Source organism: Leuresthes tenuis, unplaced genomic scaffold (assembly GCF_036924035.1).
Source record: "Leuresthes tenuis unplaced genomic scaffold, fLeuTen1.0.hap1 SCAF_1, whole genome shotgun sequence".
Lineage (NCBI taxonomy): Eukaryota > Metazoa > Chordata > Actinopteri > Atheriniformes > Atherinopsidae > Leuresthes > Leuresthes tenuis.
The window spans coordinates 14,475,886-14,497,989 of NW_027325355.1; the positions used below are offsets into that span (position 1 = coordinate 14,475,886).

A 22,104-nucleotide genomic window follows, 5' to 3' on the forward strand; every position below is an offset into this window, starting at 1 on the left:
ACTGCACCTTCAGGCCCAGCCGTAACAATAGCCATTAAACGACATGTCATTGCTGAGCTCCAGGCCATATCATCCATTCTGCCGACTAGCCCTGGCACTGCGATCGCCAGCCCTATTGTCCTGATGGTTTTGTATGGCTGACTGACTGATAAATGGTCTCATTATATTGTTTGATAGCCATGGTTGAGCTGGGTGATTATACCGCTGATAAACCGCAGCAAACGAGGGCCCCGGTAGGCTGATGGCTCATTAAGACGTATATTGATCAGACGCATTGACTTTTTGCTTGGGTGTGAATGCGTGCGTTGTGTTCAGGTATGTGTCATATGAATGCTAGAGTTTCATGTGTGGTTGACGAGCATATGCATGAATATTTGTGCACGTGCAGGACTGCACGAGCAGAAAATTTGTATGCGTTGCCGTAGTGTCGTAAAATGTTCACTATATGTTGCACGGGTGAAATTGTGTGTGCACGTCTCTGCGTGTGAGTGGCTCAGATCTTTTCACAGCTCAGTTGCAGGTGCCAGTTCCGGCTCTTTATATTTAGGTGGAGAGGCTTTGTTGAGCAGTTAGTGGTGAGCAGGGTGACCAGGCCAGCTGCTGAGATGCTGTTCAGTGTCGGCTGTTACTGGCAGGGAAGCAGCACGGAGGAGGCTTGTCAAAACCATGAGCTGGAATTGTTTTGTATGTGCACAGCTGGTCAGCTGCTGCTTTTTGTCAAATGTGACACCAGTCTGTGATTTGCTTAGTGCTGGGCACACTACAGTCCGCGCTGGTTGGTGCCATTTCAGACAGAACCTCACCCTCACACCCCTGATTTATTTGTTCATAAATGCATGTCAAATCGTAACTATAAGGACAAGACGGTCCCTGTTTTGGCAGCTTATTTATTTCCTACAAACCTTTAGAGCAGAACAATCCCAGCCGGCTCATGTGGCACCCGGAATACCAAAAACATTAAAAATATTCTGTCTTGAAGCAAACGAATGGCAAGCTTTACATGTAGCTGTATGCTCTGGGGAATTCTTCTGAAAATTGCAACTATAGTCCCATTGGGCCTTTTTCTGTTAAAAATGTGTTTTTTAAAAAGGGTCACTGGTGAGGAGATTATCAAAATGGGGTTCAAAAGTTAAAGTTTCTTTGAAACCATTGAAACCATTTATAGGATTAACAAAGACAGTAGTGATGGCATTCTAACTGTGTGGGATTATATGATGCCATTTCATAGCTTGTTTGCTGTGTAAAATTGGAGTAAATGCAGAATTAAAGAAATTTGCTGGTCTATCTTTCATATCAAGTCAAAGTCAAATTTATCTGTATCGCACATTTCATGTACAAAAACAAACATGTGCTTTACATAAAATAAAAGCATTGCAGCGGGGAGCAGAAAAAGCATTGAAAATATGTAAAAGAATATAAATAGAAAGAAACTAAATAATTCAAATTAACTTAAAATGATTAAAAACAAGCAACAGTCTCGATAAGTTAAAAGATACCGTGCAGATTTCATGCATAGACACATGAGAAAAGAAATGTTTTTAACCTGGATTTAAAAATGTCTCCATTTGGTGACAGTTTAATCTCCACTGGCAATTTGTTCCACTTGTTTGCAGCATAACAGCTAAATGCTGCTTCTCCATGTTCAGTCTGGACTCTGGACTGGACCAGCTGACCTGAATCCTTGGATGTAAGAGCTCTGCTGGGTTTATATTCTCTGAACATATCACAGATGTATTTTGGGCCTAAACCGTTCTGGGATTTGTAAACCATCAGTCGGCTTTTAAAATATATTCTGGGACTGACTGGAAGCCAGAGTAAAGATTTTAAAACTGGTGTGATGTGTTCAGATCTCTTAGTCCTGATTAAAACTTTAGCAGCAGCGTTCTGGATGAGCTGCAGATGTTTAATGCTCTTTTTGGGAAGTCCAGTTAAAATACAATTACAGTAATGGAGTCTACTGGAGATGAATGCATGGATGAGTTTCTCCTGGTCTTTTTGGGAGAGAAAACCTTTAATTCTGTTGATGTGTCTGAGTTGGTAAAAAGCTGCCTTAGTGACAGCTTTGATGTGGCTGCTGAAGGTCAGATCTGAGTCTATCAACACTTCAAGGTTACGAACTTGGTCAATGATTGTAAGGGCCCGAGTCTCAAGATATTTACCAGTGATGACCCTCTTCTCTTTGCTATCAAACAGAATTATCTCAGTTTTGTCTTCATAAGATGGTTAGGACAACAGTTAGGACAACTTACATTGAAGATCCCATGTTATTCTCTCTTTCTTATTTACAAGGGTCTGCAAGAATTGGTTTACATGCTTTCCCTTCTAAACAAAAAAGCTTCTCAAACTGTTCACTGATGCGACGTCTCTGTTTCATGACCTGTGTCTTTAAGACTTCCCCTCATGAAAGACACAGTCTGTTCTGATTGGCCAACTGCTCCTTAAACGTGCTGCTTATTCTTTGCTTGAGGCATGGCAAACTCGCCATAAGGTGCAGGCATTATGCAAACATTTTACATAGTTGTGCAGATATTTATCATTTATAAAAAGAAAACATGGCGCTCAAGTGGTGCTGCATTAGCTCTGGCCATATTTGTCTTTATTTGCATCTTCTTGAGATTTCCTTATGAGCATTTTTTCTGTGAAAATTTTAAAAAAAAAGTTTTTATTGATGCATAACCATGAGAAAGTTGTTTGCATATTGAAGCTAACTGAGCTATCAAATAATGCCCAGTAAAGGAATTCACATCCAGATGACTTGAAGAGGAAACGTCTAGAATGCAGAGCCAGAGCAAATTGGAGAAAAAGGAGGAGGAAGTTTAAAACATTTCTTCCCATCATGGAAGTGTGAGATCGCTGGCAGATGAATTAATGGGCCAGGACCCCTGATGAGGATGCAGCAGGAATATCAGGAAGGCAATATTATTTTTTTCACCGAGACATGGCTGCCACAACAACTCTTAACAACTCTACTCAGCTAAATAGGCAGACAGAGACTGCAGACAGAGATTTATTGAGCTGCTGGCTTGTGACTTCCTGTCTATGTTGTCTGCTGAGAGTTCAGCTGTGTTGCCTGCCAATGCTGTGGTTAACATCATCGGCTGAATTGTAGCCAAGCAACAAAAAACACACCCCGACCCATTGATAGCGATCACTGAAAATTTCAATTTTCACCTCTCTCTCTCTGTTACAATTCAACTTTCAAATGTTTATGTCAGCTTATGTTATTCATCATTAAAGGTAATTGAATTGAACTGAATCGAACTGAATTGAAATTCTGGACTACGGACAAGACTTTTTAGGCATTTCAGGGGTATCGTTCTCTGTGTTAGAGTAAGTTTGTAGGGACTATTTAAGCTGTAAAACACAGAAAGAGAAAATAAAAAGTTCTAATGTAGCTTTTTATAAACATTTACTCCCATTAGAATATCCTTGAATTGTCTTCTTGGCTGCTTCTATATTTAATATATTTTACCTGAAATTGTCGTTAATTAATCGCGTCTCTCCTTCAAACTGCATCTAAGCTGGTCGTGTGTTAGCTGCTTGAAAAAGAGAGTATTTGAACTGAAATTATTGTCAGAATCTCAGGAAAGCTGGCAAACGGCGTGACTGTTGAATATGTGTGTGCACGTGTTTTCTCAGCTGGTGGAACCCTTGACTCCGAGTGGAACGGCCCCTAACCAGGCTCAGCTGCGCATCCTGAAGGAGACGGAGCTGAAGAGGGTCAAGATTCTTGGTTCGGGAGCTTTTGGAACGGTCTACAAGGTCAGTGTGCACCCGTGTTTATGAGAGTGGGTCGGTGCTTGGACCACATCAGTCCACGCTTTGTGAATCAAACACCTTTGAGTAGGCAAAATGGCAACATGGAAGAGAAACTGCAGTTTCTTCTGCAAACTCACTTCTCTTAACAAATTGTTAATACCGCCCCAAAATATTTAGGAAAACCCATCAAATGATCACTGCATTTTCTACCCCCAGCATTGATTGATGTACCAGTTTAATTTTATGCCATATACTATTTCATAAATCTGCATGCAATTTATAGCTACATTACATGATTCACAGCTCTCAGTCTGTAACAGACTGTTAAATTTAAGCCTCATGCATCTAATAAATTCGTTAGATGATTGTACTGAAGGTCTTCCGACTCATCTCTTTCTTTTTTTTTTTTTACCATCAGCACACTATTTTAGATGGATCAGACCTACAAAGAAATGCTAGCAAGACAGTTTAACAGAACCAGCTCTGATCAAAAGCATCAGGGTCATAGCTGTGTGTGTTTGAGCATGTTTATTGGGGCTCAGAGCGGCGCATTTATGGTGATTGCTTGTGTGTTTCAGGGCATCTGGGTCCCAGAGGGTGAAACAGTGAAGATCCCCGTTGCTATTAAAATCCTCAACGAGGCCACTGGTCCTAAAGCCAATGTGGAGTTCATGGATGTGAGTATTTATAGCACAACAATTTGTGTCTATTTGTATTCGAGTCCGTGTGTCTGAGCTGTAAAGCCTTAGTGCTGTCAAAGAGATGGCCGAGCTTGTCACTTTGTGGGATTGCGTATTTGGCGGTAAATTCTTATGAGAGTAGCATCTCAGTCAGTGCCTGTAATAAAGTGAGCTCCACTGCACAGTACAGTTAGGTATGTATTGAACAAGACTCTATTAAAAAACAGCACTAGTTTATGAGATATGGCTTTATTGGAAGCCAGGAGTGATATAGGGGAGGAGAAGAAGCTGTGGAGTTTTCAACTCTAGTCTTTGTCACCTTTCTCCACTTTTCTTTCTTCCCCTCCTCCATCACGTATATTGGATTCCTCTTTCTTATGAGGTGATTTTGCAGAAAGGTAGTTGCTTATCATTCAGTCAATGTGATTGTCAGACATTTCATCTACCCCAAAAAGAAAGGCTGTATAAAAAGTAGATGGAAACAGAATGCATTCATTTTAAAAATGATTTAAAGCCTAACTGAAAACAATTCAAAGACAACATTGAATTACTAAGATAAGGTTAATAATCTTTTGTGACAAAAGGACCTCTAGCCTGCATCACTTGGGAACTGAGGAGACCATTCTTGCTTGAAAGCAGTGTTAAGCTACTTTTTTTTATTCATTCTAATCCATTATTAGTTGGGTGACAGGTTTGAACTGCAGGCACGTCAGTTCAGCACCCAGACTCTGACTACAGAGCCGTGCTGTTGTTAAATGGGCATAGTGCTGTCTGCACTGCTGAAATACGCAAGGTTTTCCCTGCAAAACAGGCTACAGGTTTGGACTGCTGGCAAATCAGGTTAGCAACATTTTACTTTGAACCAATGCCGTTGTTCACTGTGCAGAAAGTGGATTCTCTTGCTGAAAAAACAAGGCCTTCCCTCTAAAACCTGTAAGTTATTTTGTGAATTGATGGTTCCTTCAAAGATGCACCCAAATGCACCCTAAATACCAAATATACGGACAATGACAACAACCTGTAGCTGCCAGTGTTTCTGAGCCTATTTATAAGCCATTATGAGTTAAAGCGCCATTTAAATTGCCCATTGCTTATTTTCTGGCCTATCTGCAATGTTGAAATGACCTTACTGGAGAGAAAGGGAAGATCCAGTCCTCAACACAGAACATGGCTGCACAGAAGATGGCTGTGGCAACATTACTGAGTCAACAAATGACAATGGAAAATCTGGTGCAACTAAAATTCTGAGAAATTTTCATCCGTAACCTGCTTACGACTAACCACAGCACACCCTTTATTGCGTATTTCTCTTTTGTTTTTCTTCCCGTCGTAACTTTGCTTTGCTTCTACCCTCTTTCTATCCTTTCTGCCCCGTTTACCTCTTCATTCCCTCCATCTTCCCCTCTTCTTTTCCTCAACCTCTCTCTGTTTCTTTGTTCCTCCCAGTGGGGTGCTCTGTCCAACCAGAGCCAATATGCTCTGTCTGCTGGCTTGTTAAACAGCAATCTAAAGGCAGGCTCACGCTTTGCCACTGAGAAACTAGCCACTGAAGTGCCAGCCCCAAAACACACTCGCAAAGTCCACACAGACGCACACACACTCGTATGCAAAGAGCACTTTCTCTGCAGCAAAAAGCCTCCCGTGGTGGCTTTGGCTTTGCATGTGAGAGATGCATGGTGATTTGCTTGTGTTGGCAAATATGTGAATCTGATATTTGATATTTGAACTGTATAGGCCTGGTAGTACATTCATTTAGTAGGTTTTGATGCATGCATACACATGCTGGAACATGCTCCAGCTTTGCAGAGCTCTGCCAGTCTATCACCCTGCATTTGTGCATATGTGTCTGTGCAAGGGGAAAGTGAGCAAGGCGGCGAGTCGGGAAAGGCGGGTCAGCCAGCTGTAATGGAGGTCAGCGCTCAGGGAGATGAGAGAGAAACCAAAACACACACACGTGCACGCACGCACGCACACACACACACACTCACACACATGTCCTCGAATGTTTGCCCGGAGAGTAGAAAGCAAGAGCAAGAGTTTAGCCCCACATAGTTTACGACTCCACGGGTCTCTGGGGATAACAGAGCAAGAATAAAAGCGCTCTGTCCCCCTTTTTCTTCCTCCCTTGATCCCAAGGTGTGAGGCATGTGTCGAGGTGGATGAAAGTGTCAGCTGTGGAAAAGTCTAAGGGGGAGCAGGTGGTTTTATTAAGTGAAGATGCAGTTGCACTACTTTAGCCACGAAGGCTCCGTTTAAATCACCGATGGTGCCAAAAGCCTCTCTGTGGCCTATGCCTCCGCCCCCTTTCTGGTAAGAATTAATCTACTCACGCCACCACTCTCCTAAGTTCATTTTTCAGCATCTGAATTTAAAAATGGCACCTCATCTATCTATCAACTGCCCTGAGGCTGAGCCTGGATATGTACCTCCTCAACCACCTGCTGTATGCAAAGACAGCAACTGAAAGTGCGTGTCCTTGAGTGTGTGAGTGTTTGAGAGAGCTGCCAGGAGACTCTGCCCGCGTGCTTGAATGTGAGCAAGTGAGGCAGCAGGAGATGGGAACGACCAAACTGAGTGTTTTCAAGCGACGGAGGCAGAGTGCTGCTTCGGCTCCACGCTGGCCACGAGTACCAGTCGTCACAATCATAACACTTGATCAGCCCCGCGCATCCTTCTGCTTGCGGCTCCACAATAACAATTTCTCGACGCCGAATCCCAACTGTTCAAACCTCTATGTCCATCTGCTGCAGAGGGAGAGATGAGAGGGAAGGCAGAAAACGCACGTGCGCGCCAAATGAAACAAGAGCTTATGAAATCAAACACTAAGTGAGTTTGTGTTCACCAGCATCTTGGATTAGAAGCCAGCGTGACTCACATTTTGGTGTTCTAATTGTGTCGGTGCAACATTTAAGAACCTCTGTGTGATACATGCTGAAATATAGATAAAAGGCTGTGTTTGCCCAGCTTTGAAGATGGGCTTCTGCAGGATTTTCTCTCACTGTGAGAATACTCGCATGGACAGATGCGCTTGCATGCAGATGTAGTCGTCATCCCACAAGACTTAATTTATGCATCGAACTCCACCCCCGACTGAAGTCTCTGGAATACAGTGAACAGTTGTCCATCGATAATAAATGCACAGTCAGAGATATTGAATTCTACTGCATACATGAAACATCATTCTGCTCACGGAAGTAACCTCAGACAGGGGAATTCTGCCATATGAATGTATATTGTTGTGCAGTACTTTGCTAATCTTGGATTCTTGGACCATAACATGACTCGATCAGAAAAATTCCTTTAGTTGCTTAGGTGTTTCTCAGACTTCCTTCACAAACAATGCTCTCACCAACAGCTCTCTTTCTGAGGGTCTCATTAATCTCTTCATAAGATTTGGGATGCAGAGTAAAATGCAAATAAAAAACAAAATGTGTTAAGATTTGCAAATCTCATATGGCAACACAGAGGAATCTGTTGCAACTATTATATGTATTGGCAATAGACCAGTAACACGATTGGGTATAAAAAGAGCACCATAGAAAGGCAGAGTCTCTCACAAGCAAAGATAGGCTTAGGTTCAGCCAAAAAAACCCAAACACAATTTCTGAATAAGCATTAGAGCATTGAATTAAAAACATCCATTTTCTGTACCCACTTTATCCAATTAAGGGTCACAGGGGGCTGAAACCTATCACTGCTGCCATCAGGTGAGAGGGAGTGTACACCCTGGAGAGGCCAGACTAACACAGGACCAACACAGACACAACCAACCATACACACTTAATTAGAATCACCAATTAGCCTGTTTATGAAATAGCAAAATGTCTCGCTTTTAACATATATATTTTTCATGTTGTGTTATTTCAAAGATTTGCAAGCCATTACATTCTGTTTTTGATTTACATTTTACACAGCTTTCCATTGTTTTTTGGAATTAGGGTTGAGTGGTGACTACACCAGAAGCCAGGACACCGCCGGTACCAATAGGTTCATACACATTCTGCTTATTCACAACTTATTTGTATCAAATATGTGTCTTTAATACAAGGGGTAAACAAAAGAGTGCTTACAAGCTCCAACATATTTCGACGTTCGAACAACGGTGGCTGAATAATTAAGCGCAAACAACTGCTTTGGAAAATAGCTCATTCTTTACAGTAATAAAGTTTAAGGTAAATGTGAGAAGAAGCTGCATTTAAGCAGAGATCAGAGTTAAAAAAGATTCTGATGTGTGCATCAGTCCTCTTAGTCCCTTTTTGTCTCTTTATCCCCCATCTCACCCAGGAGGCCCTGATCATGGCCAGCATGGAGCACCCCCACCTGGTGCGTCTGCTGGGCGTCTGCCTGAGCCCCACCATCCAGCTGGTCACCCAGCTCATGCCCCACGGCTGTCTCCTCGACTACGTACACGAACACAAGGACAACATCGGATCACAGCTGCTGCTCAACTGGTGTGTCCAAATTGCGAAGGTAAGAGACTGTAATCAGCAGAAAATTGGACGGCATCTGGTGTCGCTGCAGCATTTGTGTGAAACTGTATGTGTTGGCAGGTTGGAGGGCTTGTAATAGATTTCATGGATTTGTGTTCGTGTTAGTCGAACGTGCCGTTTGTTTCTCTGCCAGAATCTGATTGATGCCGACACGTGGAGGGCTGCCATCTCCAGCATTAAACCAAACAAGCTAAAAATTTTTTTTGGAGGGGGGTATGGCACCGGTTTTATGTTTGAGGAGCTTTCAACATAGTTTTTGATCTGTTCTCACAAACTCAAAAACACAGTAGTCCCTCAGGCATTTAAGCTTGCACTTTCATGCTTTACTTTTCCAAGTTGCCATTGGTCTCCAGACACCAGTGGAACTGAAAGTTACCGCAGAGCAACCATTAGGAACTACAACAGCAGTTGAACCTTTAGAAGAAACCTTTTTTCAAGCGTTTGTCATTTGATTCTTGTTACCTTCGTGGCTTAATGCGCTCCTTAATCTCGCAGAGAGTCACCAATATTAAGCAACACGCCGGCCTTGTCGCCTTGAACTCTCTCCTTGAAGCACGATCGTTATTCTTCAAGGAAAGTAGCGGCGGTGCAAGAAACCAGATCGGACCAAACAAAATCTGCTCTTTGAATTGTGCGCTTTTGCTTACCCAAAGAACCTTTGTGTTACGTTATCAAGACTGCTTGATATTGGAAGTGCTGAGCAAGTGCTGAATTTTAACTCGGTAGAAGCAGGATGCTCAGCTGCTATTACGCTCTGTGCAGGCAGACATTTTCTGTGATGCTGAGCCATCCTATTCGCACTCTGGTTTGTTGCACCACCGTATGATTACAGTATTCCAAAAAATAACGACTATATAAAACAGTCATAAGAATTGCCATCTTCCCAGTGCCTCTAGCCATTTCTGTTTATGATTTCTGGAAAGTGTCTGTAAAATCATTTTAAAACATTTGTTGCAGGTAACAGTAAATTGCCCCTCTGAAATACTGTACGGTTTGGCCCTCAGGTTATATCGTGTTCATGTTTGTGCTGTAGTAGAAGTTTGTCAAAGATGATAGAGAATATTCTCCCATTGAAAGAGTTGCTTGTTTTTTATTCTCCCTACTGGCATCAGCAGGAGTTTAATGTTACAGAGTCACTCAGTTGGTGGTCGTTTGCTGATCTGATTGGTCGAAGTTCTGTGAATCTCTTCTCAGACGTTTCTTTGAAACGAAGTGCTTCAGGTTGGAGAGAGTGTAAAGTAATTCCAGAAGCAATACTACACAGCTTGAAATGCTACTATACGGCAGAATCCGATGACAGTCAAGCGCATCGCATGTCTATGCACTATCGTCCCCACTTGCATCACGCGACCTGATGTGCAACCATGACAAATGCAGTAAAGTCAGTAACTGCATGCTCATAAATAACTCACTCTATATAAAAAGCCTTCTTTTTCTTTTTTTTTTTAAAGCCCTTCATTAGCCAGTCCATTGGAATTGATTTACAGGGGTCATTAAAGGCAGTGTATTCAATAGTTTTATTTCGCTGACAGTCATCTGTCAGTGATGAGCTCTCTGGTTTCATGAGGATTTGGAGATTATTGTGGGTGGGCTTAACCCCTTTATCCCACCCCACCCCCGTGATGGATGACTCCTAAGAGCTTGAGGAACAGGTTACTTAAGCAGGTACTTATTGCCATAATTGGATTCGATTTCACCTGTGGCAGCAGGAGAGGACATGTCAGTGTTTTGGTGCTTCTGTTAAGAAGAGAGGGAGAGATCATTCAGAACTGGCCTCAACCCACACAGGAAATGGACTGATTGTTATTGATAGCAATTACAACTGTCCATCCTTCATGTAGAGTTTGGATGAAAGGGCTTGACTGACTGGAATTCATACATCGACAATTTGCTTTTAATGAGGGAATTGGTGACTCAGTCAAGTGAAGTCTCTCTGTTTCTGTTAGCCTTTAGTGAGACTTGTCCTTTGCTTTGTTTTTTTCACAATTATACGTATCTTCAGCACCATAAGGCGCACCTAAAAGCCATACATTTTCACAAAAAATGGCCGTGCACCATATAATCCGGTGCGCTTTGAGCACCGGATTCCAAAATCTGTCACGGATACCGCCATTTTGAATTTACCGCGGGGAGCACCGAGCATTCATCGGGCATTAACCCCTCCCTTCACGCCGCTCACTGCCAGGTTCACTTTTGCCGCGCCTCTTCTCTCTCCTACATTGGAAAATAATGCCAACTGGCCACTTCCGTCGCTCGTGTGAATCCAGGGTTAGGCGGATCCCAGCCATTCACTCTGAATGGGGCGAAGATTGTATCGAGCTCGTACTTAGCGATTGAATCGTGTTATCATTAATGCTTTTGCCCATGTCCCAGTGAGTGCCTGTTCTTCAGTCTGAGATGGGTGATGTAGACCGATCTGCAGTTTATAAGTGTAAAAACGACAAACGATGTTGTCCTTGACCATTTCCCGCTGACACAGGGACGTAATACATACACTGCGTGTGCTGGCAGCGATAAACCAATCAGAGAACATTAGGTAATACATACGCCTTATAATCAGGTGCGCCTTATGTATGGGTTAAGAACAGAAATGGACCCCATAATTGAGGGTGTGCTTTATAATTAGGTGAGCCTAACAGTGCGCAAAATACAATAATTATTTAGTAAAAGCTATCTGAGTGCCTACCTCGACATGGGATCTAAAGTAATAGAGTGTAAGAATAACAAAGATCTGTAAGAAAAAATTAGATTTTTATCATCAAAATCTATGTTTCAATCCGAATCTGATTGCTTTGCTATGTTAATTGTGTTTTGTATTATAATGAACCATTTATGTGTAAAGCATAAATGAGAGTCCCTCTGCATGAAATGCTGGCCACATCAGAGCCATAATAAGCACATAAAAGAATACAGTTCAAAGGGCGCAGCGGAGAAAAAGATTGTAGTGGAAGTGGTTGTTTTGTGAGAATTATAGAGAGTACACATTTGAGAAATGGAGAGTCATACTTATTACGTCATGCAAGAACAGGTAAAGGCACGTAAACCAACCGAAGAAGCAAAGTTGTTTCGGGATAGGCAAAGGCAGAAAAACAGGAATAAATGCTGGTTTCGCTTTTTTCCTGACAGAAATCGCCGCTGAACAGCAAAGGTTGCAGAGTGTAGCTAAAGTCGTTGGTTTTCTTTGCAACTGGCAATCTAACCTACTGACATAAACGTTATTTGTTGCTAGATATATTAATGTGTGGATGAAATTTTAGATGGTTGCTTTCTCAGGATTGACCACTAGGTGTCAGTAGTTGATGCACATTGTTCCATCCACATCCCTTACGACCACATTTTGGTGGTATTTTTTCCCTTTTTTTTAATTAGTTTGAGGAATTAAGCTTTATTATAGATGATACTGGATAACATCTGTATTATTTAGAATGGTGTTATCGCTGTTATGCTAAGATCACATAAAACAGTACTCAAAATGCACATGTATAGTTATACATTTAAAAAACAACTGTGAAAATGTTTGCTTTCCCCTTTATATTTAAATAGATTCAGTTGGGCATATCACTTGGATTCACTTAGATGTAATAGGCACAAAAGAGCAATTCCCACACTTTAAAGTAAGCATACTTTATTCATTTTAGTTATCAAATCTACTTTGACTGGTACCTTTTCTTGCTCTGTCAAAGAAAAGCCTATGATAAGAAGAGAGCAAGAGGCTTGTGGGTTTGAACACAAGAACTCGTGTTTGCAAGCAGCTTTGATGGCTGCCCCTTTGAGGATAGAGTCATGAATTTATGACTCACTGTGGTATGAAATATTTACAATAGGAATAGGTTCGACTTCATATGAGCTGCCCTTTTTTATTTACACTCGTGTGTTTTTTGGGTTACAGAAGGGAGCCCATTTAACAGGAAGCTTTGCTCGTAGAATTAAAATGCACACCGCAGGACAGACGGGTAGCTTGGTTCTGCTGTGTCGCATTACCCTTTTGGATCCACCTCATATAAACTGGAGATTATTTTTCAAGCTATAAAAGGGGAGAAGTTTTCTGTGTCTCCACGAGCATAAATGTGTGTGTTTTTGTGCCTCTTTGTGTATCCGAGCACATGCCCGTGCGTGTTTGGACATGCGAGCCAAATAAATAACTACGACTTCTTCCCTGAGTGATCTTTGCGCTCTCAAGGTAATGATGGGGAACCTCTCCTTGAGCAGAGAGAGCATCCTTCAGAAGATGCACAATTTTCTTGCTAAGGGGAGAATAATTTCCCGTGCTCTTCAGTTAGCTTTGAAAAGGTTGTTGTTGAGGTAGAGGACAGGAGAGAGGAAGGGTGGAAGGAAAGTGTAAAATAACAAAGAGAGTTTAAAAAAAAGAATAAAAAAAAGGATGCTGAACGCCACATGATGTAATACACAAGACCAGGGCTGGACTGTGTAATGTTTACATCGATCAACTGGGCTTTTTCTTACAGGTATGCTTTATCATTTGTAGACTGTCAAAGCCTGTTTCTTAAAGGATTTGTGAATCATTTAAACAGTGTTTTTAATCAGAAATAGCACGAAAATGGCACGGGAGATGCGGAAGCCGACAGGTTGAACTGTTATCGAAAAAGTATGCGCTCGTTTTGAAATCCATGCCCAAAAAGTCAGGTCAGTGGCATGTTTACCACCATGTTGCATCACCCGTTTGAGAGCTGAGGGGAGATACTGCTGTAGTCATAAAAAGTGCATTGTTTTCCTGTTCCTCTTTTGGACCGTAGTCAGGTCAGTTAACAACCAGAGGCTGTTGCTAGACAGCTATGCTGTTTAAATATACATATATACGTAGATATACACACACCACCTGTCAAAAGTTTGATCGCACCTTCTCATATGGTGGTTTTTCCTCATTGTCATAACTATTTACATTGTGGATTCTCACTGAAGGCATCAAAACGATGGATGAACACATATGGAATTATGTAGTCAACAAAAAAGTGTGAAATAACTCAAAGCATGTCTCGTATTTTAGATTCTTTGCTTTGATTACTGCTTTGCACTCTCTTGGCGTTGTCTCGATGAGCTTCGTGAGGTGGTCACCTGAAATTGAAGGAGTTCCCAGAGATGCTGAGCACTTGTTGGCCCTTTTGCCTTCACTCTGCGGTCCATCTCATCCCAAAAAAATCTCAATTGGGTGTAGGTCAGATGACTGTGGAGACCAGGTCATCTGGCGCAGCACTCCATCACTCTTCTTCTTGGTCAAATAGCCTTTACACAGCCTGGAGGTGCGTTTGGGGTCATTGTCCTGTTGAAAAATAAATGATGGTCCAACTGAACATGAACCAGATGGGATGGCATGTCCCTGCAGGATGCTGTGGTTGCCATGCTGGCTCACACCTCCTCCTCCATGCTTCACGGTGGAAACCATGCATGTAGAGACCATCCGTTCACCTTTTCTGCGCCTCAAAAAGACTCAGATTTGGACTGATCAGACCGAAGCACAGATTTCCACTGGTCTAATCTCCATTTCTTGCATTTCTTGGCCCAAACAAATCTCTTCTGCTTGTTGCTTTTACTTAGTAGTGGTTTTTTAGCAGCTATTTGACCATAAAGGCCTGATTCACAGTATCCTCTGAACAGTTGATGTAGAGATGTGTCTGCTACTAGAACTCTGTGTGGTATTCATCTGGGATCTAATCTGAGGTGCTGTTAACTTGCAATTTCTGAGGCTGGTGACTCAGATAAACTTCTCCTCAGGAGCAGAGGTGACTCTTTGTCTTCCCTTCCTGGGGCGGTCCTCATGTGAGCCAGTTTCGTCTTATCGCTTGATGGTTTTTGAGACTGCACTTGGGGACACGTTCCAAGTTTTTGCAATTTTCCATACTGACTGACCTTCAGTTCTTAAAGTAATGATGGACTGTTGTTTCTCTTTACTTAGCTGATTGGCTCTTGCCATAATATTAATTCTAACAGTTGTCAAATAGGGCTGTCAGCTGTGTACCAACCTGACTTCTGCACAGCACAAATGATGGTGCCAACCCCATTAAGAAGGCAAGAAATTCCACAAATGAACCCTGGCACACCTGTGAAGTGAAAACCATTTCAGGTGACTACAACATGAAGCTTATTGAGAGAAGGCCAAGGGTTTGCAGTGCTGTCAACAAAGCAAAGGGTGGCTTATTTGAGGAATCTAAAATGAGCTCAGATGTTGGATGCTCAGATGGATGTTGTTTTTTCGGTTTTCGTGCAGTTTTTAACTTGCATTTGTGTAGGCGGTGATGAATTGTGTTCACTTACATTGGTTTCCAATAATGTCCCTGAGCCCTTGCAGTGATTTTATTTAGAGAGTCGTGTCTGCTTTCAACACTGTCCTACCTGGGGGCCTGAAGAGCACAGCCATTCAGTGTTGGTTTTCAGCCTTGTCCCATGTGCCCAGAAATCTCTTGGTTTTTTTTTGTTGGTGTTTCATAATTTCATCCCATTTATTCACTGACATATTTTCTAAATGTGCATTCTTCTGCTGCTGAGCTGTACATCCTGGCTGAGAAGCTCTTTGTTTTCCTGCTCTTCACCATACTTGAATGTCATGTCAAGCCGCCACCACCGCAACAACAGCACAAACACCAGCCATATGTGGGGTATGACCCAGGCAGGTGACTGCTGCACCGTAAATTGATTGGTCGAGGCCTGTCGCCAGGCAGTGACTCTTCATCACTGAGTGTTTTGGGCATTGAGATAATGGCCCCCATTAATCTACAGCCACACTCAGGGCTGTTCCACTTGCCCTGCCACACACACACAGCGACACACACTCACGAAACACACACACATGATGCAGAGCGTTCAGAGGTCTCTTTAGGTGTGTGGGAATTGCCTCTAATTTATTAGTCTCGATCTCTTCTTTATTTTTTGCCCTCCTTTACTTTTCTTATCGGTTGTTTTTCGTTGTGTGTATCAGCTTCAGTATTTTCCCCTATTTTTCTTTCCCATTTTATTTTTTTTGCTCTTTCCTCTTGCCTTCCCTATCCATCCTTTCTCTCTTCCTCTCCCACATCTATTATTTCTTTTCCTGTCTGTCATTCATTTCAGTTCCTCTTTCTTTCCTTTGAATTTCCCTCCCTGTTTATTCTGCCCTCTCTTTCTCTTCTTCTGTTTACTTTTAAACACCCCCTTTCCTTGGACATATCTGTCCATTTTCCAGCACCATGGTGGTCAAGTGCTATGTTTTGAGAGGTTGAAGGTTTTTCCTCCACATCTTCTCCATCATTTCCCAATACAGGCCACATATCCTGAGATGACCCTGTATGTGTGTGTGTGTTAGAATCAGAGTAAAATCTCTGTAGTAATTTCTCAGTGCATGAAAATGACCTCCTTCTTGCCGTCTCTGTCTCTTCTAAGCATCTCCCTCTTGTCTCCATCTTCTCTTTGTCATTCACTAACTGAACCTCTCTCCCTCTCTCTTTCATTAGGTTTTGGATTATTAATGGAATAATTAGGATTGGGATGTATTTTAATGAACAAATCAATCACTGAATTAAATATGGGGTTGGAGCTGAGTGTATGTGGAGCTGCAGGAGTCTTTTAATTCGGCTCTCCTCTCTTTCTTTCTCTTTGTTTCTCCCATTTGCGGGCTCTCTCCTACTCCTCGGGCTCACTATAATGATGGTGAAATAGATTCAGCAAGTAGCCACACGGTCGCTGAAATGATTGGCTTTGGCACTCAGGCTCCTGCTGGACAAGGCTTTTGATTATTTTTTTAGGGGGCGTGAGGATGGAGTTGTGACTGGTGTTTGTATCTAGGCCATATTCAGGCCTTCAGTTGGTTAACAGTGAGGGAGTGGAACAGATTGTGTAAACACACACACACACACAATGGCAAACGTGTGGGATGACATTAGCTGCAGGAAAACCCTCAAGTTAGATTTGTGTCCTGGTGTCTTGGCGGCTCTGAATCCTAATGTTGACACTGAATACTGACCTTAGAGGTTATCTACAAGGCGATCCTGCTACTAGTGTACAGCATTGTGGTAAAATATGTATAAAACCAGGTGTGCACAGACATTTACACAGACACAATGTGATATTTCCTTTTTTTTGGCTAAATAACCAGACAGCCTCTGCAACTGCTTAGTCAGGGAAAGGAAAATATTTCGGATTTGCCTCCTGATCTTGGGCTCCATGTGTGAATTCACTCGCATTATTATTCTTGTGTAGACTTCCATATCAGAGCGTGTGTGTGTGTGTGTATATGTGTAGATTTGCATCCCCCCTGAGATGCCACCCGATGGCAGGAGATCCAATCTGGTCAAGCTTAGTGTGGAGCCCTCTGTGTCATTCACTTCCCTCTCTGTGCTGAGCAAACACATCTCGCCTGTACTCATTAGCTAGGCCTTAACACACCTCCTTCCCCCGGCGCACATCCTTCATCTCCCCCTCCCTGGCTAGAAAAAGGAATCTTTGCTTTGAATGAAATCATCTTTCCTCTGTGCTCTTGTGTCTATCACATTATCACATCTCAAGGACAGGAATCTCTCAGTGGACTCAGCACGATGGCCTGGACACGTGTATTTGCTGTGAAAAATTGCTCTTATTGTTTCTTCCCCCCCCCCCCCCCCCCCTCGGCCTGCACAAGCCTGTTTCTGGAAACAGCTAAAGTCATTTCTTCATCAATGACATTACCACAAGAAAGTGTGATCTGGTGACCATTTTCACCAGAAAAACGACAAAAAAAAAGCCTTTTTCAAGACGTTCTCTTTTGGTATCTGTTGTTGGTCTCAAAACTTTCAGTGTTAAGTTCTTTGTTCCTTATCCCAAGCAATTTAAAGTGATTGAGTCTTTGAAATGAGAAAACACAGATAGAAACACACACACACATGCAGAGTTCTCTTTTCACACATGAGATGTGTAGCGTTAAAGGCTTCATCAATCTGTTAAAGCGACTGCGTTCAGTCATTTTCACATCACTTTTCCATTAATGTTCTTCGCCTGTCATTCAGATGGGCCTGTGAAAGTGATGGAGAGAGCCACGCTGCTTATGCGGTATATGCAATTTGTATGTGGTTGGACAGTCCACAAAGTGAAGTATGATTCAACCCAATTCCAAAACGGTTGGTTGGGCCGTCGTGTGAAGTGCGAAATGGAGATTAAAACCAAATGTGTGACAAAATGTGCCTATTTTAATCAAAGATATTGGCTCATCTCGAATTCGATGACAGCAACACATCTCAAAGTTTGAATCGGGCAGCAAAAGACTTGAAAGATAAGTTGTATTCAAAAGAAACAGCTGGAGGAAGATGTTGCGACTAATTAGCTTAATTGGCAACCCGTCAGTAACATGACTATGAATGCAGTAGCAGAACAGTGTGGCCACTTTATTTCACTTAGATTTAGTCACACTACTCAAGAAAAAAGTCTTCCTTTACTTCACCCAAGAACAGGTTAAGGGAGGAAAGTTAGGGAATTTTAGATATGGTCAGACAGAGAGCAGAAGCTTCAGCTAAAACTATTTTCTTTTTTTTTTTTTTTTAGTTCAGACGTAGATTGCTAATGGTGTATTGGGCTTTTTTTTTTTTTTTTCCCACGACGGATTCCATCAGGTTGGTATCTGGCAAGTTTAGTGCCCGAATGAACACTTGGACACCGATTTCCTGCTGGCGCTGGCTTCGACTGTAATGGACTGACGTTGCTATGTGGAGGGGTGTGACTGCTCTGCCAAAAATGTTAAGGCTGGTGGCAAGCGCCAAAGAAACTTTCAGGATGTAGGTTTGCCCAGCAAAACATTACAACAAGCTGTTTCCTGTCACTGGTTTAATGTTATGAGGTAATTGTCTTTGGAGCCAAAGATAAACAATTGAAAGTCACCACAGAGCTTCAATCTATAAATCTAAAAACGACCAACCAGGCCAGAAATCTGGGTGTAGTGATGGACTCAGACCTAAATTTGGACAAACACATTAAGGCAATAACAAAGTCAGCCTACTATCACCTTAAGAATATATCAAGGCTAAAAGATCTGATGTCTCAGCAGGACCTGGAAAAACTAGTCCATGCATTCATCTTTAGTAGGCTTGATTATTGTAACAGCATCTTTACAGGTCTGCCTAAAAAGTCAGTTAGACAACTGCAGGTCATCCAGAACTCAGCTGCTCGAGTCCTCACTAAGACCAAAAAAAGTGGAGCACATCAGTCCAGCTCTGAAGTCTTTACACTGGCTGCCTGTCCATCAGAGGATAGACTTTAAAGTTCTGATGCTGGTCTATAAAGCTGTGAATGGTCAAGGACCAAAATACATCAGTGACCTCCTGACCCACTATGAACCTTCCAGACCCCTCAGGTCATCTGGATCCGTTTTTTTATCAGTTCCCAGAGTCAGAACCAGACATGGAGAAGCTGCATTCAGCTTCTATGCTCCACATGTCTGGAACAAACTCCCAGAAAGCCTCAGATCAGCTGAAACACTCAGTGTATTTAAGTCCAGGTTGAAGACACACCTATTTTCAGCTGCATTTGAATAAGCTTGAGTTTCAAAACGGAACCATGTTTTAACTCCTGATTTTATCTTTCATATATATATTTTTTTCTGATTTTATCTATTGTTCTTATTTCCTTCTTTTGTTTAAATTTTAAATCATGCTTTTTATTTCTTCTGTTTTAATGTCTCTGTGAAGCACTTTGAATCACCTTGTTGTTGAATTGTGCTATACAAATAAACTTGCCTTGCCTTGCCTTGCCTTATGCCCAATCAGTGCATATGCAACTGTATTTCAGTCCAAACCACAAGCCTTTCCTGAACCAAACCAAGTGGTTTTGTTTCCAAAAACCTAAACAAGCAGTTCATCGCGTTGTTTTGATCGAAACAAATAGTTATGATGCCTTAACATAGCCAAGAAGCGAAACCAAAATCAAGCTTCAAGTGAAAACACAGACGACAGGAACCCTCAATTGGCTTCAAACTTTCATGATGCAAAGTCTTGTGGCACTCCACCGCTTTCCCTCCAACCTCTTTGACCTTGCCATATATTAATGTAATTCCACAGACTGATATTGTGGCAACCACCGCATAGAAGCCAAAGGAAAAGATGTATGTCTCTCTTAGATGCCAAGGCTTCCAGTATTTCACATGCGTCATAGTTTAAAAGCAGCAATGATTATAAATGATTTTATATAGAATATGCCGTGAATTCTTCCTCATATTCTTGAAAATATAAATGCACTGTTTATATTTGAAAATGATGCTCTTCGATACCGTCTCATATCACGTTCCAACAGCAAGCACTGAGATGCCAGGTTTTGGTGCTTGCAGCCATCCGGTAGCTGTGAGTAAAAGGTGCGACAGGCGGATGCAATTAACTATGCAGCAATGAAAACAGTCCGCTGTGGACTGAAAGGCAATTATCATTATAAGCTGGATGCTTCCTGTCGTTTAAATTCCTGTTAGCGGTTGATGAGCTGCCGTGATGCAGCCTGGAGGTGAGGCGTGTTTTTCACTTCGGCATGTTTTACCGACTTGTCAAACATGTGTAGGAGACGGAAAAAGCCTCATGTAAGTCAAGGAGGATCAGATGAATTCTATCAATGTGGAGATTTATGAAAGCCGATGTGCATTCACTTTATTGTCTGGTATTGTGATTTTTCTGCCATTCAGTTGTCAACAGATCCTTTTCTGAGGATCATGGAACAGGATTTAAATCGGATGCTTTGTCTTAATGTGGAAATATGACAATGAATTTTAAGATCCTTCAACTTTCTTTTAGTGGGGAGATAGATGTTGTTTCCTTGTCACAAAGAAACGGGCCGAAAAAGACTTTCGGAATTCCGGCAACAATGATTGATGTGTTCAGAGCTCAAAACATTCAGTCTCTTTTATTCCAACTTGTATTTTCCACTAAAACACATCATATACAGTAGTTATAGGGGATTCATGACTGTCAGTAGGCTATATGGTAGTGATCCATGTTCAGCACTTCATTTCCCCGGGGCTTCATTAATAATGCAGCTCCACAATTCGTTGCGTCTCAGAGCTTCATGCCGTGATTACCAAACAACCCATAAAGCTACTTTACATGATAAAAAAAACCTAAACAAAACGAACTAATGCGCACCCTGAGCAGTTTTCCTCTTCCTCCGACGGAAACACATTCTTTCCACACATACAGACGAGCCCCCAGCAGAAGGCACATGTCCCTGCTGATGCAGCAAAATAAGGACTCGGGGTGGAGGAAGATGAGGAGGAAGAGTTTGAGGGGCGGGCGGTGGGAAGATAAGCCCCGCGGGTCTATCTAATTATCTGTGTGGATCAGCAGTGCTCAAGTATGCATAAGGGGAGGGATTTGACTGCTTGATCCACTGGCGAGTAAGGCCTGATTGGATTGGTCACCTCTTTCAGTACACATCCATTACTCGTGATCTCTCAAACTGAGGCTCATTAGACACAGGCATATGCACATATGCAACGAATGCAGGGATTGGCCTGCACCATCTGGTGACAATGTGTTTTTTCGAATCTGCTCTTTTTGTTTGGCTTTCTGTTTTTTTTTTGTGTTATTGAGTACAAAGGATGTTGTTTTAATGAAAAGGGCAAATTGTGCTGGGTTCCGATATGAATCAGTTTTGTACAATCAAGTTTTCATTTCTTGATCCTAGCAGCCTCACAGGATGCAATTGCGCTTCAAAATTACCCTATTTTCTGACTTGTTTGTGTGCTCGTGCATCCGTAATGATCCCCCAAGTAAATGCACAGACTGTGGAAGCGGAGGGGTTTCAGATGCTCTCGAGTTTAGAAGTTTGGAACCACCGACAGGCTTTCAATTGAGACGTCGGAGAGGAAAGGCTATTTCAGACAGAAAACCAACATGCAAATGGTCACTATGGATGAGATTCAGAGTTCCCTTGTGGAGAGTTTAACAGATGCCTCCACAAATCAGGGCCGGATGGTAAAATGGTCAGACAGAAGATGTTCTTCTCTAAAAAAAAAAAAAGACCCCTTCCAGGGGTTTGGCACAAGAAGCGAAATCTGATCTGATAAACAAAGACGTAAGTTTCTAAGTATTTTGCCACAGCCACTGACAGTGTGTGTAAAGGAACAGCACAACATCTCTGCCGTCGAACGGGGTGACAGCAGAATTATGCAGCGGGGATGTTCTTCTGCAACAAGGACTGGGAGGCCTCTCAGGACAGCGGGGGGGAAGTGTATGCAGGAAAAT

General features: G+C 42.3%; 1 protein-coding gene across 1 annotated transcript in view; it reads left to right on the forward strand.

Annotated features, from left to right (window-relative positions):
- LOC140292710 (receptor tyrosine-protein kinase erbB-4-like) overlaps positions 1 to 22,104 on the forward strand; it is a 287,439-nt gene that overhangs the window by 239,011 nt on the left and 26,324 nt on the right. Inside the window, exons 18-20 of the mRNA XM_072379491.1 lie at positions 3,640 to 3,762; positions 4,338 to 4,436; positions 8,727 to 8,909. Coding sequence (XP_072235592.1) covers positions 3,640 to 3,762; positions 4,338 to 4,436; positions 8,727 to 8,909 — 405 coding nt within the window. The remainder of the gene's footprint in view (positions 1 to 3,639; positions 3,763 to 4,337; positions 4,437 to 8,726; positions 8,910 to 22,104) is intronic.